The sequence below is a fragment of the Pagrus major genome, chromosome 5 (assembly GCF_040436345.1).
Source record: "Pagrus major chromosome 5, Pma_NU_1.0".
Taxonomy (NCBI): Eukaryota; Metazoa; Chordata; class Actinopteri; order Spariformes; family Sparidae; genus Pagrus; species Pagrus major.
Window position 1 is genome coordinate 121,116 of NC_133219.1, and position 25,431 is coordinate 146,546.

The 25,431-nt window shown below is 39.0% G+C and overlaps 1 protein-coding gene across 1 annotated transcript in view; it reads left to right on the forward strand.

Moving 5' to 3' along the window:
- Positions 1-25,431, forward strand: part of arid3c (AT rich interactive domain 3C (BRIGHT-like)) — a 101,390-nt gene that overhangs the window by 21,873 nt on the left and 54,086 nt on the right. Inside the window, exon 2 of the mRNA XM_073467173.1 lies at positions 14,636-14,708. Coding sequence (XP_073323274.1) covers positions 14,636-14,708 — 73 coding nt within the window. The remainder of the gene's footprint in view (positions 1-14,635; positions 14,709-25,431) is intronic.

The window sequence follows — 25,431 nt, forward strand, 5'->3', positions numbered from 1 at the left end:
AGGTCTGATTTTTTTTGTTCCTTTTTCTGAACACATTATGTATTGACTACTCTTAGGATGGAAGGACCATTTCGCCCAGTATAACAGAAAGTGTTTCTGAACAGGATTACCAACTATAGCTTTAAGAGAAGAATGTGAGTAGGCATTAGAACCTCAAAGTAATTTGCCTCATCAGAAAGTTTAGTGATAGGTCTGCTGTTCAGAATAGCTTCTAACTCACAGAAGATGGTTTGCAGACCTTCATCGTCAAGTGATTGTTGGCAGAGAACAGAGTTTAGAACTTTTCTCATTGGGTGTATCAAACGCTCCCACATGGGATGCTGCTGGAGGATTCAAGTTCCAGGTTACTCCATCTTGTACTAGGGCTCCTTGGATCTTGCTGTGGTTCAAGGCAGCCAGAGCTTCCCTCATTTCTCCGTTTGCTCCAACACAATTTGTACCACTGTCAGATCTTATGCTGGATATCTGTCCTCTTCTACAGATGAATCTCCATATAGCATTTATACAGGAATCTGTATCTAGCATGGACACTACTTCCAGATGCACTGCCCTACTGGTCAAGCAGGTGAAGATGATTCCGTAGCTTTTGAGCATGCTTTTTTCTCTTTTGACATTGATGAGACCAAAATAATCCACCACATTGGTGAATGGTGCTTCATCAGGTAAGGTACATTTGCCATCTTTTGTTCAGACACATTTGGATATGACTTTCCTTGCAGCTGAGTTGGCATTCGTTATCCAGTATTTTTTCCTGAGATGGCACAGCATGTGATTTCTTCTTCCATGCCCAAGCTGTTGATGGTTTTGGTGCAGAATAAGTGTGGAAACATGTAGATGTTGCAACAGTCTCAGAAACCAAGCCACGGCGGTTTTCAGTTTCATCCAAGTTGAGATTTAGTTTATCAGCTAATCGGTGTGATTTTCTGCATCTTTAGTAAAGAATTTGACTGCCAGGTCTCTCTTGACCTCTGGGTCATTAGAGGAAATCACATTGAGATCCATGTCAGATTGAGGCCATTCCTCCTCTGGCCTAGAGAGAAACTCTGGTCCATGAATCCACCTTTCGTCTGTGAGGAAGTCATCCACTTTCATTCCTCTGGACGCTTCATCCACTGGATTCTCCTTAGATCCAATTTATCTCCATTGTTCGACATCAGTTGCTTCTCTTATGACAGCTGTTCTGTTTCGCAACAAATGTGTGAAAACGCTTGGTCTCATTGCTGATATATTTTAAGACTGTTGTACCGTCTCTCCAAAAGGTTGATTTTGCAGCTGAAATTACAACTCTTTCTGGAGCATTCTATCAATCCGGACAGCGAGGACAGCAGCCATAAGTTCCATCTGGGGAATGGTGGTTCACTTTAATGGTGCAACTCTGGCTTTTCCAATTAGGAATACAACATGCAGCATTTTGTTATCGTTCTCCAGCCTCAGAAAAAACACAGTACCACTTCCCTCTTGGTTGGCATCAGAGAAGTGGTGCAGCTGTGCACCGATGGTTTTCCAAAATCTTTGGGTCTGAAGCAGCAATCCGCTTTTAACTCTCCTATCTTTCCAAGACCCTGTAGCCATTCAAACCACTATTTCGCAAAAGAGTTGTGGAATTTTTTCATCCCATCCATAACTTCCTATGCACAACTCCTGTTACATTAGCTAGACTGTCAAAGTGAAAGGACCAAGGAATCCCAGAGGATCATACAAAGAACTGACAACTGACAGGATCCCTCTTCTTGTCTTTGGTCATTCTTGCACTGTGGTTCTGAACTTGAATTTTTCTGTATCCACACACCACTGGAGTCCAAGTGCTCTCTCCATGGGAAGGCAGTCTTTATTCAGATCAAGCTCCTTAATTTCCTTTTTTCTGATTTCCTCAGGAATTGATGCCAGAACTGTGCAGCTGTTATTTATCCACTTCGAGAGGATAAACCCCCCTTTATTAGATATCAGTCAGGTCTTTCACCATTTGTACTGCTTTCTCCTCTGAAGACAAAGACTTTAAGCAGTTATCCACATAAAAGTTGCAGCTGATGGTACTGATCACTTTGGTAGAGAACTGAGACTGGTTGTCATCTGCTGTCTTTCTTAGAGCATAGTTTGCACAACTCAGTGACGACACTGTTCCAAACATCTGAACAGTCATACGATATTCCACCGGAGCTTGCTTGCTATCACCCTGAGGCCACCACAGAAAGCAGAGAAAGTGAATGTCCTTTTTTGAGACCTTGACCTAATGAAACATCGCCTGGATATCAGCCATCACAGCAACTGACATCTGTTTGAATCTGATAAGGATGGCGATGAGTGAGTTTGTAAGATTGGGTTACAGTCAGCAATTTAGTGACGTTCCCTTGTACACTGCTCCACAGTCAAAGACCACTTTCAACTTTCCTTTCCTGGGGTGATATACCCCATGGTGCAGAATAAACCAGACTTTCCCATCACTCTGATTTAGTTCATCTAGTGGAACAATCTCAGCGTAGCCTTGATCGATTACATCACTGAGACAAGATGTATATACTCCTCTTGATACCTTTGATTATTCCAAAACTTCCTCTTCAAGCTTATCAGGCGCTGTGCTGTGATGCAGCGGTTGTTTAGTAAGATGGGGTTTTCAGATTTGAAATTGAAGTCAAGGACCACAAGCCCCAGCGTGAGCACTTCGCTCTACTACATCAGCTGGCCGGCTGGTACCGCCATCGCTAAGAGCAAACAAAGGCCGCCCAGCGAAGTCCTGACTCTTCTCTGTTCTGGCGCCTCAATGGTGGAACGAACTCCTGACTAATGTCAGGACAGCAGAATCACTCACCATCTTCTGCAAAAGACTCAAGACTCACTTGTTCAGACTTCACCTTGACCCCGCATAGCATGACTCCCCCCCCCCAAAAAAAAAAAAATCATATGCACTTGTATGTTCTTACCCTTAGCACTTACATCATAGCACTTATGTACTTAAGGTATCCTTGATAAATAGCAGCTACTTTGCTCAGATGAGAGCTTGAACATTGTTTCTATCTTTTCTTTTCTACTTTATCAATGGTGATATGTTGTGGTTTCTTTCTTGTGACAAATGTACTTATTGTAAGTCGCTTTGGACAAAAGCGTCTGCTAAATGCCCTAAATGTAAATGTAAATGTAAGGAAGTAATGGCCATCTTTCAGCACTGTTGAGCTGTCGGCAATATTTATATATGAATGATGTCGTCTCTTGACATTTCAGCCTTTTCCTCTGATGACCTCTCACTGAAATCGTGGTTGCATTGATTAACCAGATATTCCTCAATGTTGGTGAAATACGGTTGGTAGTAACAGCAGAGCAGCCAGTGTGTTTGCTGCTGTCATTTCCACCTTGAAGTGGACCATTAAGAACCCACCCCACTCTGGTTCTTACTGCATAGGGTCCATCGCCCTGGCCATTAATGTAGTATGTATGGCTATTGATCAACATCCTTTGGGAATATTCAGCTTGATTACAGGGATGCACTTTTGGGTGAAAGTCTCAGGCAACTCAATGAAGTCATCCCTTTCCAATCCAGACACTTCCAAAGCTTTTATCACATGGCTGTCCACAGTTTTTTCCTGACCCATTGTATGTAACAGAATGTAGGTTCTTTGTCTACACACATTCAACTGTTGCACCAGACTATTTGTGCAGAACGCACCAGAACTACCAGGGTCCAAGAAGGCGTAGTTTTGCAGTACCTTGTCACCCTTTTCACTCTTCACTTGGACTGGGACAATAGAGAAGACACAGTCGTCCTCACAACCGGTGAGGCCACATATCTGGGGTACAGTTGCAGTACTCACCATTGTTTTAGCTGGCTTCTCTGGTTGCTTTGTGGATATTCCTCTATCCTGATGCTCAGTATGGAGAATTCCTTGGTTCTTTTGGCCACACACGTTACACTCTACTCAACTCATACAGCCTCTGCTAATGTGGCCCCCTTGCAGACAGCCAAAACAGATTCCTTTCTCCTTGATGAAGTGGATTTTGTCACAGTGCACTTTCCTCTTAAACTGTGAGCACTTGTCCAATGAGTGACCAACCCTTTGGCAAAACAAACAACCATTGTAATTAGAGGGGGAGGAAGAGGTTTCCTATTTTCCTGTCCATTCTGATTTGGCCTTTCCCTCTAATGCTGTGTGCCTTGGGAGTAAACCTCGGCTTGAAGTTACAAATTGTGTATGATGAATGTTGCCAAACAAGGGATCTGATGCACTCCTGACCTGTTTTTCAATAAATCCGACGAGACCTTGAAGCATAGCCCTTTGCCCTCGCCGCTCTTGTAGGTCACGTGCAGTGCTTCTCCATTTTTCTCAAAGTTTATAGGGTAACTTCAGCACAATATTCCTCATGTTGGATGGCATGTCCAATTCTCTTGTGTACATAATTTGTTCTGTTGCATTACAGCATCCACGGAGAAAGACAGCAAAAGCCTGTAATGCTTGAATATCCTCACCTTTAATAGGTGTCCAACTGTAAACATTATCCATGTAAGCAGAAGATTTTTTTTGTTTATTTCCAAAATGTTCTTGGAGAAGAATTTTTGCTCTCTAGTAACCTTGAACTGGAGGAAGATGTTGGGAGCTGCGCACTATGTCTTGTGTGGCTTCCCCCTGGTGCAAGAAAATGCAGGCAATTGCCATAGTTGTTTGTCTTTCCTCTACTCCATTTTCAAAAGCTCTGATAAAACCTTGGTACTGAAGAGGATCTCCATTGAATAGTGGGATGTCTCTTGGAGGGAGAGAAGTTGAGAGATTTTGTTGAACCAATAGAGTCGTAATCTCATTTCATCTTTGCATGATGCTGATGATATCCCTTAACTGTTGACTGTCACCAAAGTAACAGCAAAAAGACAGCAAACTGTCAGGAAACTGTGAGCAAGTATTAATGCTGGACCTTGTTGAGTTTGATTTGCCGTTAAGAGTCAGAGGACTATCTTACATGCACAGTGCAGCGCAAGTGTCATTGCTAGTTTGTGCCCACCTGTGCGCCACTGGGCGTGTTGGTCTTAAAATGAGGTGTGGTGAGGCGCACTGATGGTGGATAGCTATCTCGAAGCAGCGGAAAGTGACTGCACCATAGACCAACAAAAAGCTGGTCTAAAGTCAGAAGTGCAGTCTGTTTCCTGCTATTTAAAAGGGCATTAGATGCACCTACACAAGCGGATTCACACTGTTCATACACTCAGGCTGCTTTATTTTTTTTTTATTTTAAACATTTCCGTGCACGGTCATGTCATTGTAACAAATATCATGGCACATTTAATCAACAAAACTAAAAGCTGTAGTTAAAACTCTCCAAATGAAATGAGTCAGAAGTTTTAAATAATCAATGAAGTTTATTAGCTGTTTCTCGTGCGCAAATGAGCATTTTAATGTAGACGTACACATATTGTTTCTGCTGCTAGAGGATCGCTGCAGGTAACGTCATTAATATTTTCCTCTTTAAAGGAATAGTTCACTCTAGAACAAAATTCAGTTATTATCGACTCACCCTCATGCTGATGAGAAATCCGGTGTAGTTTCTCATTCCTCAAAGTGCAGCTGGAGACCCGCAGGGGTACCCTCCTGAACTATTCCTTTAAGGACTTATTTCTCCCCTTTAATCCCACCCGTTATTGATCAGGGTGATATATGATAAGACCCGTACGGGTTGATCCACGGACTGAGAACCGCACACAAACAGAGGGATGCACAGCAGCGCACCTCCTCCTCCTCCTCAGTTAAATATCAATTTATTCTTTTATATGCAGCCAAACAGAGTTGTTTATGGGACAGATGATTGTGAAACGGCAGGGCAGAGGGTCCAGCAGCCGAGGATCACATCCCTTTTCTTCAGTGAAGACGAGTGCTACTGTTTAATATGTGCCAGGCCCTGGTGCACCTGGCTCTTAAAGTAAATGGGAGATGACACTTGGATGGGTTTGATTTATGTTCCTCCCAAAACACACCCATGACTAATTCAGCATCTAAACCTCTTCGCGCCATGTGCCACCCTTTGCGCCCAGATTATCCGCCGTTTAACTAGCAAAATGACTTGGACACGCAATAAAATGCCATGTGCTATAGACCGTCTAAATAGGGCCCAGAGTATTGGTTTTGACTGATATTTTAGGAATTTGTTCCTGTGTCCTTTCCTGTGGACAAACAACCATTGGTGGAGGTAGGTTGCTAGTTAGCTTTTCTATAGGAATGTAGGCAGCTGTTGTGGGATTGAGATTACTGGAAGTTTGAGGAGTAGCCTGTTCAAAATAAGAGTGCATTCCATCAGACACTCTAGAGCCATTCCTTGATGCACTGGCCTCCAAAACTTGTATTTTAGCATCAGCAGCAGCCATCTCTGTTTCCAATGCAAGTATTTTCTTTTCCTTTCTCAATTGTTCCATTTTTGCTTCTATTAAATGTCTTTTCTTAATTGCTGCAGCATGTTCCATTAGAGCTGCCTTTTCAGCTTCAGCTTTAATGCGGCAGAGGATGTAGTAGAAACACGAGATAATTGAGATTGAGCTTTCACATGGCTTGCTAACCTATGGTTGCTACCCGTCAATACAAAACCAGAGATGAGCCAATCAAACATGCATAGTGCAAAATTAGGTGTTAGGTTTGAATGGGGAGTTTTTGGAAGGGATAAAACAGCATTCATATGTACAGTCTCCACTTTCACCAGAATGGATAGGGGTCGTGTGTACCAATGTGTGTATCAATGTTGTGAAACACAGATTTTTGATGTGAAACTGTTAAATTCAATCTATATCTATATCTAAGCCTAGATATCTAGTCATCGATTTAGTTATGTCATCTTGCAGTAATTCATAGTTGCGACAAAGAACTGCAAAGAAGCAAATAAACATACAAAATGTTAGGAAATAAATTGACTTATTTTTTTCCAAAGATAAAACCAGTGTAAAGTGTTAAAGTGGGGGGTTCTCCCCTAGAATTTCTGTGTATTTGTATAAATTATACTTGTCATATCATTCATTCTGGTGCATTTAAACAGTCGATTTGATATCAGAAGGCCTAGATTTTATAATCTAATCCAGAGGAAATGCCCAAGATAACATATTTGAATATATTAAAAAGCTAAAAGTATGGGGAGCCCATTAGCTCAGTTGGTAGAGCGGGCGTCCCATGTGCAGAGGCTTTGTCCCACCTGCAGCAGCCTGGGGCTTGAGTCCGGCCTTGGCCCTTTGCTGCATGTCATCCCCCCACTCTCTCACCCTGTTTCCTGTCATCTCTCTGAAGCTGTCCTATCAATAAAGCCATAAAAGGCCAAAAATAAATAAATAAAAGAATTAAAAAAGTATGTAAATTGATTAAATGACTAAGTTATAATAACTTAAATAGCTTCTAAAATAAAAGTGGAGAATTGCAAGGTAATAAAATAAAGCTCTTCTCCACTTGAAATGTCAACAGAATTAAGTTATGATTGCAATATATCAACTGGAATGATGCAATGATACTTTACGTTAAAATGAAAAACATTTAATTAATGAGTAATAGTTTTATATTAAATGTTACATTGCATTTAATTCCCATGCACTGAAACTTTATTTTAAAATAAATATATTTAATGGATGAGTAACGATTTTCTATCAAGTTTTTTTCACTTACCATGACCTGGATGAGAACATTCATCAACATTTCATATCAAAAGTTAAATTGTATTTAATTCCCATCAAATTACATTCTAATTAAAAATTAAATGTAGACGTTTTCAATATTTTTTTATGACATCCAACCCTCATAAAACACAACCCATAGCCACAGAACATACAGTTAGGAAATAGCACTTTAGATAACTAATTCTTGTCTCTTTTGTAGTCTGATTAAACAGTAAATTCACTGTGGCCCACTGAGCTCCCTTCCACTCTCTGGTTGTATATTGGGACTAGCAGGTCACCCAGGGCAGTGTGGACACAGGAGGACAGCCAAGACCAGGCACTCGGCTGTGGGTCCCACTGATCTTCCTCCCTCTTGTCCAGTGGACGTCAGCAAACTGACAGAACAGAACAGAACTGACATGTTATTTCCTAACTGTATGTTCAGTGGCTGTCTGGTGTCAATATGCTGTGCTTGTGTTTTCCTCGCGGCTGTTTAAAACAAACAGCCAGCAGTGGAGCTGATGCAGTGGACTGTGAGCTGTAATTGCCATGGCAAACACACGCCCACAACTGGCTGTCAAAGCTGCAGCGTCTCTGAGCTTGTTTGGTAGAGCGTACAGACCAGGTGGTGCAGCAGCAGCAGGGCAGCCCAATGGCAGCCCACCTGTCTGCTCTACAGAGACACTCAGTTAAGAGCAGCTCTGGAGGATGAGTGACCGGAGAGGAGCAGCAGAAGACTGGAAGAGAAGCCAAAGATGACAATGTGTTTACCCACAAAACCACAGTTATAAGACAGACATCAATGTTATTCACGTCACCTGTCAGTGGTTTTAATGTTGTGGCTTATCGGTGTATGTCTCCTGCAGTTGAAAAGACACGCTGACTTGGAAGGGAGGTAGCAGGGACGGAAAGGTATGCTATCTTTGTAGAGGTTCATGACCACTGTGCGAGTAAAATGCACGTGTGATGGGATGGTGTACTTCGGTTACAATGTGTGGAGAAGCCACTGATTTTCCACCACGGAAAATGGCCCTTATATCAGCTGCAATGAAAACGCTGATGTCTTTCATTATTGCCGTGGCTCTAGCACTTGACTGTGGAAGTTGAGATACTGTTATTTGTAAGCGTTGTCTGGCCTTTCAGTGTTTTCTTCAAGGGTGCAGTTGATTTTAGTAGAGAGCTGTGGTGGTTCTGTAGGTGTTTTTGCATAGTGCTCATAAAATATAGTGTATGGCACTATTTTCTTTCAGTGCTTACATATTGATTGTGTCTTTTTTGTCACCCTGTTGCCGTTTATTGTTTTCACCTATATATCGCGAGACAGCTTTTCACCTCGATTTGAAATATCGTCACGTTTTAATATTGCGAGATCTTGTGGTGTCCAATGAGAGCTCAGAATCTTTGAGTTGGATTTGGTCAACTTGCTAGCAAGGGTACTAAGAAGTATAAAAACGTGTCATGTCCTGTTGCCACTATGGGGTGCAGTGACTGTAACAGAATATTGGCATGGTAATGTTTTCAGGTTGGGACTGTTATCAAACATGTGACATTTAGGGCAGATTAGACCATGTACAGTGGAGTTACACGACATATGAAATACGATATATTAACCTGCCGTACACAGCCATGGCCATGTCGTTCCATGAAAACTCACAATCTTCACAATGCAGCATCATCAAGGTCTTAATTGTTGGTGTGGTCATCTGGCTCGGAGCTATATCTCATAGTTTAAAACATGTCATTTCCTGCTGCCACTAGGGGACGCTATGACAGTAAGTGAATATTGGCATGTAAATTGTCTTGAGTTGAACTGCACCTCGGCTGGAGAGTGGAAGAGAGCAGGTAGCAGCAGCTGGCAGAGCCAAAAAGCTGCAATCAAGTCGGACAGTTTTCCAGCAGGAGTACAGTTAGATCGATTCCCATTCATTAAAATGTCATCAGACCCATATATCAGTTTGCATGCAGTTTTCAATGTTGTTAATTGTGACAGGGCAGCCTCCTTGTATAAATTTGCATGTAAATCAGCTTCACATCAGTTTGCTGCTGTTTATTAATCATCTGAGCAGACCTCTCCCTCTCAAACCACATAAATAAATGATCCCAAATGAGCCAATGTGTTCAGGCCGGGACTCTTGCCAAATGTGTGACGTTTGCTGAAGATTCAACCAAGTTCAGCCAAGTTACAGCAACTTCCTGTTTTATGGCAAATCAGTGACCTTCACTTCGTCGCAACAGTTCAACAAAACTCTGGCTTTTCATAACTTCTCATCAGAAAAGTTTGTTAAAATATAATGCATGTAAATCGACATAAATGAGCACTAAATTAAACATGGCCAACTTCCTGTTGGGTTTAGGTCATGGTGCCAATAGGCTTTTTTTATATATATAGATGTAGGTGTGATACACGTGTACTTAATTTCATATGTCTAGGTTAAACTACCCTCAGGGGCAGTACCTTTAGCCCCTGAAAAATATTTCAAGAGGGTCCTCACACATTTCAGCGTTCGGGCCCTAAATATCTCAGCAGGGTATTTCCTTGTGTCTGCAATCTGTGTATTTTAGTAGTAGTAGTTTCATTATTGGCATATCCATTACGCTTCTCATCCTGCCGTATTCACTGGGGCAACGATCAAATCTAATCGGCTTATAAATGTGCCACTCCAGCCTGATACAGCTGATGGAAATGTTCACTCTCAGTGACACCTAGAGTCACATTAACAGGCCCACTTAATCAATACTGGAAGACAGAGGGATGACCTTTGGAATCAGTGGGGCCCTCTGGACAAGGCCCCAGAGATAATAACTGGTCATTTAGAAGTGTATTAGCTTTCACCTTTATTAAAGGATCAATGGAGGTCAGCACTCAGGAGAAAATCATAGGGGGTAGGGTGGTGGGATTGTAAAGGGGAGGGTACCGGAGGTAGGTGATGGTGTGTATGTCTGTGTTTGTGCTTTGTGTTGGGTGGGTAGTGAATGCATTCTGAGTGCTGAACTGCAGGTGGTCCATGGTGCTGGGAACATTGAAAGGTAAAGGAACAGCAAGCAATTTCAAAAATGTTAACCGCACAAATGTAAAACTGATGATAATGCCACAGGATCAATTATGAGGCCCCAATGGAGTGCATGTACATAGAAACAATGATGAGCATGTGCTTTTGGAGGCAATAATACAAATGCTAGCATACACTTAAACACACATCAACTTGCAAAAAAAAATTACAATCAGTGAAATTAATCTATAATTTTATTTTTTATAACTTTAAAACTTTAATTCTTCATTGATGTTGGCAGCTGGCGTCATGTAACAGTCTAAAATTTTTATTTTTATCATTTATACATGTAGTGTATAAGATGACATTTAAAATGTCAAATATCACTACTTTTCTTCTAAATGAAATGCTGACATTAGATAATGCATGGTTTTATACTGTAATGGCAGTGAGATTAAAAAATGTGGTTTGAATGGCAGTCAATGAGGCATTTTTGGCCAAGAAGGTGTCCAGAGGGAGTATCTGTCACTACATAAAAAATACTAATGCAATCAAATCAATTTTGCTGCTAATCTTTGACACATCAAAGCCTCTAATCACCACCAGAGCCCCATCTCCCTACTATTTATAAAAATAAGTGATTTATGAAAAAAAAAGTAGAAAAAAATATTGATGTATTACGATTTTATAGCAGTTTTTCTGTGCATGTACATTTTTGCCACAAAGGTGTCCAGAGGGTGCAAAATGCATAAATAGAGTATAAAAGACATGTGAGAGTAAAAGACATTGGATTTCAAAAATTTTACTAAAAAGAAAAGTTCTTGCAAAAATTCATGCCATAAGCTGTAACACAGCCAAAATGATCACCAAATTAAAAAAAAAAAAATGAGAAAAATGTACAAAAATGCCCAAGGAGGGCACAAGGGTTAACTTCTCTTAAGACAGTAAGACTTACTGCTAAATTATTAAGTTGCATGCAATAATGCTCCAAGACAACAGGATTATTAACCACTAAATCGAAATAAAACCAAAAATGAAGGCAGTACTACATGCTAGAGCCCATTACAAGGTCTATTAGCTTTAGCTTGAGTTTGTAACCATGCTGACTTAATTATTCTGAGTCATATATGAACATGAGTCAATATAAACATCATACACATACAGTCTGACAATACTTAGATTCATACAGATGCACAAAAGTCTTCACAAAAAGGAAAGAGAAACTTAAGCTGTTTGAGTAGCAGACATGTTGTTCTATGCTTCGGAGGTAGTAATAGACGGATGCTTCTGCACTTGGCATAGCGTAACATGATAAAGCTAGGCATGTTGGGAAATGTAGTTCTTAAAGGAGAACAGGGAGTTTGCTACACATAGAGATCTACTGCCGAAGTCAGCCAAATTACTGTAGAGACACCTAGACTTGACATGACATCACCTTTCAAAGCAGTTTTGGCAATAGGTGTCTGATGGCGCCACCGGAATTTGGTGCTTACTGAATCATGCATTCATTTTTTTGGCAGAGGTTTGGCAACATTTTTTACTGGCCACAAGATGAAGCTGTAAGTTTTGCACTTTAATTTGGTACGCAGATGCTCATAGATAACTTGTGTACCAAATTTTATCTTCTTAAAGGCAACAGAATTGCAGGGATATATGTTATGTTGTTACTGTAGCATCCCCTGTGGCAAGAATTGACACCACATTTAACAGCAGAGCTGGTGGTTGATGTCTGATGGTACCACCCAGAATTTGTGCTAAGACATACAGCGGCATTTTATTAATTGCCACAAGGTGGCACTGTTGGTTCCACACTGAAGTATGTCACACACATACTCATGGTGAACTTGTGAACCAAGTTTCATCTCCTGACAGACAACAGATTTGCAGAACTACCATTTGTCATATATCTGTTATATTGTTTCTGTAGCGTACCCTGGGGTAGAATTGTTACAGACTAATGCATTGTGCCTCTGTGTACAACATTCCCAGATTTCATCCTAATTAGATTAGGCACTAAAGAGTTAGGGCCTGTCAATTGCATCAGGCCACACCCTCAAACATTTGATAACAAAAAACAGGTGAAATATGTGAGAATAGAGGCAAAAACATCAACAAAAAATCGAAAATTGCCGAAGACTTGTTCTTGGTCCAAACAGGTTTGGCTTATTTCAATCAACTTATTTCATCAAGCCCCATTCAGGGAATTCACTGTATAATGACTTATTAGCCAAAACATGAAATGCTAAATGCAAAGGGTACCTATTTGCCAAGTTTGATGATTTAATGAGATATTTATGATTTTATGTGACTCATTTAGACATTAATTCAAAAAACATTACAGTAAAAAATCCATATCTAAGTTACTGGAACAGAGATTGGCAAGAAAAATAATAGACGCTATGGGACAAATTATGGCATATAAAAAGTGGAATTATGTGTTTATATGCAAAACTGTAGGAGAGGAATCAATACAATAAAGGTACAGAAGAAGAAAAAGAACAAAGTTGCCCACTCCCAACGATGGATGAGCTTAACAACTCAAGCTGATTTATAATAAGAGGCCTGTTGACATTATCTGGGACCAAAAGGATGATTGACTCCTCCACAGGATGGAGATGGGGTCTGTTCTACAGTTGAATGAATCAGACCTCATCTTGAATTGGTATTGACTGTATGTTTAATGGCTATAAACAGTAACATCATACATATTGTAAGTAACGCTTAAGCTTGAATCTCTGTCTGCAACAGCCCTGACACAGGGACTTTGTTCTGTGCGCAAGTTTCAGTTTTTAATTTGACTGCCACATTTCAATGCCAACTGAATCTATTATAACTTTGCCACCAGTTTTATATAACCTTGTGGTTTTTCCTGAAGACTTTGTGTTGTTTGGCCAGTGCCAAATCTTTTTAAGTTATTCAGTCAAGCCACCAACACTGGATAAATATTTTTTCATCAACCAGCTGACAGAGAGATCCGGACAGACAGCCAATCTTATGCCTACAATCACTGAGCTGCTTCTTCCATCGCCAAACCAGAAGAGAATGGTTGGACCTGTCTTGCTGGTACCTAGACTTCGTCTCCGGGACAACGCCACCAAGAGCCGCTGTGAAGAAGTTCCGTCCATTGCATTCTGTTACCTTGGGTCCAAACCGGGTTGATGTCAAAATAATATTTTTAATAATAACTAGAAAAATTGCATTTCCTGTGAAAATACAGTGTGAATGCTGTAACCAAGTCAGCCTGAAGATATGTTTCACTTTTTTATTATGATGTAATCACTTTTTATTTATTCAGTGACAGGCCATGCCTGCAGTCCAGCAATCAATATGGTATCTCAATTTATTCTAAGACCCTCCTTTTGTGAAGATATATTGACTGACAGCTGCCATATTTTTCAACTAACCATGCTCAATTGTAATCGAATTGTGTATCTCTGTCCCACAATGCTGTTCCCCAAACGTGGTGTTTTGAAAAAGTAGATGTCACTTTAGGGTTTTTGTACAATAAACTGATAAACCAGCACAAACTAGCTTCTAGTCCTTCGGGCTGGAACCCTAATAATAAACTGTCACAAAACCAATAGGGTTCTTGCCCTTCGGGCTTTTATCCTAATAAACCGCCACAAACTAGTTTCTAGTCTTTTGGGCTAGAACCCTATTAGTAAACCAGCACAAACTCAGCAAGCCTAAGCAAAAACAATAGGGTTCTGCACTTCGGGCTTAAAACCTATTGATAAACCAGCACAAACTTGTGGTTCTAGCCCTTTGGGCTTGAACCCTAATAAACCCTTCAGTCTTGAACCCTAACAAACCAGCACAAACTCAAGAGGTTTCTAGCCCTTTGGGCTTGAACCCTAATAAACTGGCACAAAAACAATAGGGTTCTTGCCTTTCGGGCTTCAGTGCTCAAGGTTACATAGAGATTGTTTAATTGTCCTCGTCTGTGTTAGCCACAGTTCTTAACCTCGTTGTCAGGGGACCTAGCTATCACTGATCAAACATGTTCTTGTTCTATTAATTGATTTTTTCTTTTTTTCATTTTCAGTTGTATGAATTGGATGGTGATGAAAAGCGCAAACAGTTTCTTGATGACCTCTTCAGTTTCATGCAGAAACGGGGTAAGTGAATTCTTAGTATAAGAATACACTTCTTGCCTTGCATAACCTTTCAGTATCCTACCTTGTTTTTTTTTCACCCAGTATCCCTTATGTATCTATCAATCATGAAGGTGAATGCAGATGCATTTATACTCTAGTTATTCAAATCTTTACTGGTTGTGAATGCTGGAAAACGAAATTCTTTGCTGACACAGCAGTCACACTATTGTTCTTCTGGTCTTTAATTGCTGTGGTCTTTATTATTTTGAATGCTCATTCAGAATTCATACTTTTGTTCTTCTGAAATTTAACTTACTATTATTGGTTGTAGTGTAAATGCTGAAAGCATTCACAATATATGTTCTTCTACAAAAGAATTTCTGTAAAACATTGTGATGGCAATTTGTCTTTTGTTTGTTCTCATCAGGAGTTGATCTGAGCTTCTCCACTTTGTGGAGCAAGTTTTAGCTTTGCTGCTATGTGAGCACAAAATAAGCCATATTTCTATCAAAGTACAATGACCAGTGGAAGGTGATCGAACCCGAGTTCATTCACCAGCCGCTGAGTGATAAAAAGGCAAGTATTGTGTCTCTCCACGGTCATTTCCTCCTCCTGCTGCACTCCCACATTAGCTCTTTTTTCCTTCTATTTTCTCCTCTATACTAACCCACATGTGCACACCTATGCACATCCATGCATGCCTCTGGCGAACAGATCGCTTGCAAGCTATTGCTAACACAGACATGAGTGTCGCGGTTGCGTGTACACCTAATTTGGAACCTCAGACTTCAGCACTGTCCAAAACCACACCATGATTAAAGGCACGAGTTAGGTCGGCAGGCGCCTTATTTGAAACTTGAAGTACTGCAATGGTATGAAAATTCCATGCTGCATTAAATTGCACAAAACGGTGCTCCTGTCAGTTCTCTCTGGGCGTTTTTTGAAGCCCCACTTCAGTGTGTTTGGTACTTTTTTTTATCTTTCCTGACAATGTTTAAGAATTTTTTACAAATAACTTGATTTTGTGCTTGAACTTAAAACAAATTAAACTGTCCCTGTGTCCGCAGGGAGGACCGCGTCTCCCAGCACAGTCTCACTTGTGGCTCGTCAAACAGTGGCCCCTTGGTCAGGGCCTTTGGTGTCAGTTTTTGACGCACAAGGTCCCTCTTAATGTCTGTTTCAGACGCAGCGGGATTTCAACTGACTCCAATGTAAACCGTTCCATGGTAGTATTAGATGCTCAGAGCTACTGCTCCAGTATCATCAGGCAATCACTGTGCCTGTGCAAACACCAGTAAAGGCATTTAATGTAAATCTAGGTGTTTAGAAATTACAGCCTGCAGTCACCTGTTTTGTTTACTCGATTAAATACACGTTATCAGTAATTATCAGCCACATAGATATCGGTAAGAAGGGGCCTACTACACGAAGTAGTAGGTTCAGAGGCCATCATTGTTTATTTATATGGATACAAATAACGGAGGACTCCAGACGACTCCAGTCCATGGGCTCACTGCTAAACCTGAAGCCAGGTGGATCCACGTTCTTTGCAGGTAAGATGATTTAAAATGAGAGCATTTAAAGTGTAGTTTACAGTCCAAAACAATACAGAAAATAGTTCTAAGGTGACGTGACATTAAATTAAAGTTCTGAACAAAGCTTCGCTGCATTTGATCCCATATAAGGGTAAAAGTTTAATCTGGCTGCTCCTCTTCTTAGCACACCTGTCACCTGTGAGTATAAGGTAGATGCTTACAGTGACATTAACATTAATGTAAAAGATGAACATTGCTAACTTATTCTAAGTATGTCAGCTTGTTTACTTATGTGGTGGTATCAGAGCTGTGGTGGTTCTGTTTTATTTTTGTAAGTGAGCAATCACGAGTGCTAACCTTAACACATATTACTGTCCTCAACATAGAATATGTATAATATCTTCTTTAACTGACTTTTTTGTCTCCCTTTACAGCTCAAGTTCTCAGCTGTCCTTGGGCATTTCACGATATTGGTGGTATGTTGTTTTTATCACTTACCATGTGCCATGTCTATGTGGAACAATACAAAATTGGACAAAGTTGCATCAAGCAAGTAGATCTTTATCAAGTATGGCTTGCAAGTTTCTCTCTGTTTTTGTTTCACGTTTAATATTGCTTGGAAAGGCGACCTTACAGTTGCCAATCTAGAAGCCTATTTAAGAAAGATGGTATGGTCGGTGCTTGAAGTAGGCCGGTACTCACAGGTACACAATACTGGTACTTTTATCTTTACTATATGGTATACAGTGACTTTTTCGAGTGCACCGACACTTCTCTGAAGCTGTGATTACACTAATCCTCCCTAAGTAAACTGCATCACCAGGTGATGCTCACCTGTTCCAGTCATCATCTGCCTGTTTTTCTCTGTAGGTGCTTGAGGTACGTTGCTTGTGTGACACACTGAGCTAATTCACAAAGTATGGATTGTGGCCAGTGATAGCAGCATGAATTGCACATCATTTTAACAGCTAACTGCCTCACTAATGAGGTTTGAATGAAAAAAAAAAAAATGTGGCAAAGTATAACACACACACACTGAAGTGACAGCTGACAGAAAGAGAACTGCAAAGATAAGGTTAGCTGATAGAGATCATTGCAAAAGAAGGAATGCCCCTAATCAGCTGATACGAGGAAGCGGGAAAGGAAGCGGAAAGCGTGAGAGAGAGAGGAATGAAAAAAACCTGTGTCACAGAAGTAAAGTTCATCCTAGCGCTGCCCTAACAATCAACATGTCAGGACTGTTGTCACAGAGCAAAGTTCAGGGTTCAAAACCCACCGGAGGTCCTTCTGTGTGGAGTTTGCATGTTCTCTGTGGTCTGCGTTGATTTCTGCTGCATGCTTCAGCATCCTCCCAAAGTCCAAAGACATGCAGGTTAATTGGTGACTCTCATTTCCCATAAGTGAGAATGTGTGTGTGAATGTTTTTCTCTGTGTCTGCCCTGTGACAAATGGCTGACCTGTCCATGTGTCAAGAGTTTACCAACTTCTCACCAAATGCTAACTGGAATAGACTCTAGCCTCCCACAACTCTGCAAAGGATGAAATGATAAAAACATCATTATAAATACATAATTCTACTGCACTGCTGGGACAACTTACAAAATTGAACGATAACTTTTGTTAAAAATTTAGTTTAACTTTTAATAATTTCATTATTTTATTTCTCTCAGAACAGGATTGGAAACTGCAGAATGTGATAAAACGTGTGAGCCCTGGCAATCTTTTTTGTGGGGACATTTTCAAAGGTGAAACAAAGGTGTGAAATAACATTAAATTAATGCTTTGAAATATTATACTAAACGGTTTGTTGTTATTTTATACAGTTACCCTGTGTACATTAAGGGTCTGCAAGGGTCATGAAACTGATTTTCAGGATAGTATTTGGCAAGTACTTCACACACTGAGGTTGCATTTGTCAATATAAGACTGCTGTGTCTGCTGAAAAGAAAGCAGGTAGTTTATTTAACTAGTTGTTACAGAGAAATTGGTTTTACAACCAGAGTGTGAACCAGTGTTTTTTTTTTTTTAAAAAAAAGAGAAGACTGACTGTAAAGTTTATGTTTTTTTACTCAGGCACTGAACAATATTAAGGGCATTAGGGAATGATAAAAATAGAAATTCTTTCAAATGGCAGCAGCCCTGAGGACACAAGGGCCAGCAGAGGACCTTAGCCCTGAGATGAAGGAGCTCAAAATTAAAAAGTATCTGAAGCAGCTTAAGTTAGATGTTTGCAAAGAAGCTTAATTCGCTAGGCGTTAGTAATGTCATCATAGTATTGGATATAAGGAGGATTGACAGTGATCGTGATGTAAGCAGAACATTGTGACAGACAATTGAAGTGTATTTAGATTCTTGTGTCATTTCAAATTATTTCATCCCTAATAAATATTCCATCAATTTTTTTATTTATTTTTTTGGCACAGAGAGTATACTCAATAAAGTCATCTATTATATATACACACACACACACACACACACACACACACACACACACACACACACTGGTGTGTCTTGTTTTTGGTTATATGAAAACCCACACAAATGGAATTGTGTGGGTTCCAAAGGTCAAGCTGATGTACTGATTAAAAGAGTGCAGAATCTTTTCAACCAAAAATAAAGGAATCATATTTTGTAACACAAAATTACATGCCTGAACACTGGTTATCAACAGGAGGGGAAGTCAGAATTATTAAACTGTGCATTAAAGTGTGCATTCATGTGTGTGCCCATGTCTTTCAGATGGGGGTGGAGGTACTGGAAGGCTCCCCAGTAAATAAGTAAGTGATATTAACATTTCTAAGTGCTGTATCGTAGGCACCTAGACTTGTTCAATTCTGTCCTTAGAACTGAAGAAGCCTCTTAAAATATTTAATATTACGCTTCAACCTCATAACACGGCACATTGGACCACAGTATATATTATTGTGTAAATAAGGCAGATAATATAAGCAAAACTTCAACTTAATGTCATCAAATCAACATTTTGAATGCCAGTTTGAAGTTTGCGAATTATATAAAGGTGACATCAAACAGCTTTTATAAGCTTTGTATTTTGATCATGTTACGCTTTGAACTGACCATTGAGATTTCGATACCAATAATGCTTCTGGGTCTATTTCTAAGCAGTCATTTACTATAACCGTGGACAATACAAAGGCTAACAAATATTATCACAGTAGTTATTGTGTTTGATGTTCTTTAGGTGTACAGCAGATGGAAGAATAGTCCTAAGAAACAGCCTCTAATGTAGCCATCCTGATGACTGCAGACTTGTGGTATTCCACATCAAATTACAGAGGCCGTGGCACCCACTGTATCAGATCCTGCTGACACTGTATCAGAGGGTAGCAATTAATAATATTTCTTTAACCTTTATTTAACAAGGGAGTCACGCTGAGGTTAACAACCTCTTTTCCAAGGAAGCCATTGTCAAGGTTGGCATCAACTGGATGAAAACAAGTAGTTTCAGACAGATTACAATACTACAATAAGAACAGATGCAGGAACAGAAGTATAGACTATCAAACCTTTTAAAAGGAAAAATATCCACTAGAGAGTTTTGAAAGTTGTCAATCAAAAACAGTGACATTCCAACAAATCAGCCTCAAATTCTTTTATTTTGGATTTGAAAGTATTGAGCAAGAGCAAGAGTAACTTCAGTAGCAGAATCCAAGTATAAAAACACCTTGAGAGGCTTGAGCAGGTTAACCTACCTGACTGCATAACTCAGTGGTGAGTTAATGCTTTACAATTAGTAATAAATAACAAACTTGCATAAATTTGAGAAACTCAGCTCTATACATGTTGGCAGATAGTGAATTTACATTTGCTACTATCCTGTGAAATACTTAAACTGCAGTGCCGACAAGCTTACTGTGGGGTGTAGTCTGAAAGCACAGTCTGAAAAGTATTTAAAGTTAAATGAATATTAGAAATCAAAATGGCTAACCGTAATCCAGATGAATTCAATAATATATATACATGTTATATTTAGAATAAGACTTAATAATAATGTGTATGAAACTATGCTTTATGAGGCTTGTGTGTCTTATTTAATTGTTTTACATGTATTCACTATTATATATATATTACATATATATATATATATACATACACACATATACACACACACACACATATGTGTGTGCAGCGCCCTGACCAACTCACTCACACAGAAACTGCATGTATGTATTCAATATTTTTAAAAGTGCATCTGAAGAGAGAAGAGAAGTATATGTGACCACTGGATGTACCATTTAATTAAAAATGAAATGAAAATACGATGAGATTCATTCAACTTTATCATCATTGCAATGCAATTCAGTCTAACCAGAGTGCAAAAAGCAGTAAAGTGCAGTGAAATTTATATATCTATATATATATCTATATATATAGATATAGATATACATATATATATATAGCCTATGAATGATATGGGAAAGCTAAGGTATGGAGTATGGAGTATTAACAGTAATACACTTTAACTGCACTTTAACACTGATGTAAACTTTAACAAACATAAACTGTGACACAATAAACCAAAGGCTTACAACTACCCTATTACTTATAAAGGGGATGGAAAACTAATAGCATTTTAACTGACATACAAGAAGGGAAAACACAGCCAACAGGTTAAAATAACACCTGAACAGGCCTAACATTAACTTTCTAAATGTTCCTGATGAATTTAAGGTGGGAGAAACATTAACTTACGCCGACTCTAGATATTTACTGATTATTAAACAATGCTACTATCATCCGAAGTAAGCTAGCAAATTAACACTCTGCTCCAACAACGATAACTACGATGCATTAAACTATTAATTTCATTCACTTCATCACACTGACGTTACTGTACCTCTATCTTTTTCACGTTTTTCTTCCTCTTCTTTTCTTCTTTTCCTTCCCTGGACATTGTGATTCCGCTACAGTATCAATAAATCTCTCTCTTGGTCTTGGGGTCACGGTCCGGTCAGATTCAGGCAACGAGCCTGCCAGGAACCCAGAAAAAAGGCCTCTCCATCATTTAGTAGACTTTGCTATGAAGTTATGTTGCTGTGGGCTTACATAATATTTCGGAATAATAGTAGTAATAGCACTGGTAAAGAAATAGAAATTTATTTACTCATTTTTTCTCCCCCCGTTTGTGGCGCCCCCCGTGGATGACGGTGCCCTTAGCATTCGCCTATACGGCCTACATATACTGTATATATATATATATATATATATATAGATAGATAGATAGATAGATAGATAGATAGATAGATATGCATAAGGCATATGACATTATAAAAAATACACCCAATATTACATGTACATACAAAATGTTTTGACCAAAAACACGCCAGGAACCATTCCTTGACCTGCTTGGAGCTTATGACAAAGTGTCAGTGAGATCTGAGATGGTGAGTGTCAGTTCTGGAGAATGGATGTGCGATACCACTATTTTCTTTTGGCAACAGTTGAAACAGAATAAAATGTTGAGAATAGAATGTTGTTTTGCATAAATTGATTATGTTACCTGACTTGTGTTAACTCCAAATTTTGGTTTTCCTTTGGTAGGTCAAGAATATATGTGCCATGTTTGCCGCAGTCATGACCACACACTGTACCTGGATTTAAAATCAGCATGTGCTTTCACTGCCAGTGTTAGAAAACCAACAAACACCCTGAAACATGTATCAATGTTAGAACACATGTAACATTTAATGCATCCCAGGGTTTATCTTTTGACTTGTTCTTACTGTGTGACACCCTCCGCCCCATGCACATACATACATACCCTAACCATTTAAAGCCTTTAAAGAATGTATTATGTATGTATACATATTTATTATTATTATTTTATTAAAAGGAGCTTTATATTAATCTTGCCATCACTTTCTTTTGTGATATTACAATGAACGGTAAGAAGAAGACTGAAATTTCAGTTCACCCTAACTGTTTGATTTCTCATGAGACAATGCTTTATTGTAAACAACTATGTGGTTCACACAGTCCTGCTGTTAAGATTATTAGAATGAAGAAGAAAGAATTTCCATGTTTGGTTATAACTGGTAGGTATCTGGCAAAATAGGTATTGAAAAGATTTTTTTTTTTTTTTTCAGATCAAACTTTTTTGTTGACGTTTCCTGTATTTGAACAACCATTACAGATATAAAACCAATGTTCAGATTGGGAAAAAACAAAACAACTACCATCATAAAAAAAAAAAAACGAAAAATAAATAAATAAAGAAAAATAAAATTCCTAAAGAGGGAGTGCATTATCAGATGTCATGATGATCATTTCTCTATCATTTCCAATGGGAGGGGGATATTGTAAATGAAATTAAATGAGCTGCATCTGCATGTCTCAGGCTATGGTATACCAGGATTATACCGTTTCCTTCGTCAAGTCTTTTTTCCAATGTTTTCTAAACATGTGGTAAAACCTGGATGTCTCTTTTCTAAGCTTCCTGCTCGATCACCATACCTCCTAAATGCAAGAGACAGGCACAAAATCTTTTTTTCTATCTGCTGTTGTAATACAGTTCCTTATTTGAAGAAACTTCCAAAAATCTTTCTGTGGTATATTGTATTTAGACACCTGTTAGACAACTGTTCAAAGGAGAATACGTATTTCCCATCGAACACATCTTCTGTTAGTATTACCCCTGCTCTCAACCAATTTTCCCACATGATAGATTTTTTTGTACATTTTCTATGAATTGATGATCCCTTGTGTGATAGTGGTTCACATCACACGTCTGGTGGGCCCTTCTTTAACTGTTTCTAGAAAATGCCAGCACAGGGTTCCTGTAGGGTATATCACCTCCTGTCTGAGAAAGACAAGCTAGTATTGAGAAGGGCTCCACTAGCTCTCTAGCCAGGTCTCTGACATATTTGATTTTGATAGCTGAGAGTTAAGGCATGATGGTAACTGTCCATTCTTCTAGACCAGAAGACCACCTCCTAGACCACCCTCCTTCACTGATGCATATAGTTTATTTTTATTGAAAGAAGACTTTTTTCCTGCACATAAAAACCTATTTATATTTCTGTTAAATCTGGCAAGAAGACGATGTCCAAAATCCAGTGGCAGCATGTATGTTATATAATTAACCTGTGGTATCACTATCATCTAACTGAATTTATCTTTCCAATTAATTATAGACCCAATTTTGATCAGTTTTGTAGATTACTTTCAATTTTACCCTGGATAACCCCGGATACAGTGCAGTAAATTCAAATTACACCAATTTATCTTGTATCCTGATATACGAGAATCATAATTGTAATCATAATATGTGTATGTACATATATATATATATATGTATATATATATACATATATATATATATATATATATATATATATATATATATATATATATATATATATATATATATATATATATATGTATATATATATATACATAGATAGATAGATAGATAGATAGATAGATAGATAGATAGATAGATACATATTATGCCATCAGGCTGCTCATTGAGGGCCAGCCTGACCTTCGGACATCCAGCCTGTCTGTTTTCTTGGACCCAGAGACTTCTTGGACAAGCATATTCCATGAAGAGCAGCAGCCGATGAGTGTAGTGTGTTTACTGGGGAAACTACAGGTCTCAATCCCCAATATTAGCACCACTGCTAAGCACCAGGGGTGAAGCCGAAAAATGCAATGCTTCCAAGCGAACCAATCACGTTCCTTGCAGTCCATGTCGCTGTGACGAACTGTTACATTTCTGGGGAGGTGCACGTCAGGCTACGTTGTAGGGCAAGTACCTAGGCAGAGACTATGCTCAGCACCGTTAGACATCTGCCTCCATCATGTTTACAAAGCTGCTGGTCAAGAGGTGTCATAGAGCACGATTAATCTGCGTTATTTTTTCTATAATTAATTAACACAAATTAATGTATTATATTGACAGTTCTCTGCATAATAGATATTTATTAATGTGAATTATTATTGACTTTTGATCAATTTTGCAAATGATAATTATATTATATTGTACAGAGCAGTTGTCTGTGATTATTTGTGCACGTGTTGTGTGATAACAGCTGGTTGTGATGGTCAGTGCATCCTTCTTTGAGACCGTTTTCCTGTTTGGTAATTGGTCCCTGATTGCAGGCTGGTGCCCCCTGATTATTAATTTATATTAATAATTTTATTATTTTTTTAATAATTATTATTAATTATGAATTGCTAGAAACCAAACCTGCCCTACTAGTGTACTCAACAAAAAAAAGGTAACTTGATTACTTTCTGTTACTTTTGGATTACCTCAATACTAAACATTTGCAAGTAAAGACTAGAGAAAATAAATATCTATATTTCTATATATGTATATTTTATCCTAATACCAAGTGTGTATTCTGTGAGAATAAACTCTTGTGTATTCAGTTTCACTCAAGATCAGAGTTGTGTAAGACTCATGAAGTGTTGTCACGTAAGCCCATGTGCTGGGTAAGAGTCTAGTACATCGTTGGTAATCCTCTTTATTACTGAATGTACAGTTGCAATCGGAACTATTATTAATGATTCAATAAGATCATTGCATAATTTGTTTTTTTTTATACATTGCCTTTTTTAAATACATAGGCTTACAGACTCTAAAGGACATAGCATAGCCCACTAGCTTCAGCACCATAGTAATTGCTGGTTGCTAGTCTTATAATGACAGGTGATTCTGAACATCAAGTCAGGGTTTTGGAATGGAAAGTTTGGAAAGTCTACCTGTATTCCAGGACACATTTTATTAGGCACTGAAGAGGAAACTTGTGAAACGCATCAATATGCATTAAATAGTAGACTAATACCTACTTGTCTGTCAGTGGGGTTGTTCTGTAAGCTCAAGCTAATTTTACCAAACACATAACCGCCATAACCTATAATAAACGTCACTCTTACCGTTCCGTGTGCTCCTCCAAATCAACACTGCTTGCCCCTTTAGGATCATGATGGCCAAACAGTTGGCAGATTTATTTGTATTTGGAAACCTGAGCCTCTAATGCCTGCTTCCTTTTCTCTCTAAGCTTTTCAGCTTCTCCTTTACTTTTGACATTTTCATCTGATCTTGCTGTTGTTAATGCACATCTCTCGACTGTTAGAGGGGGCTAGATTGAGACGGGGGCAAGCAAGGCCATTGGTCGAACAAATTTCCCAGCATGCCTTCCTTCCAAACTTTTGGGAATAGCCTAAGCCCAGCGCCGCCC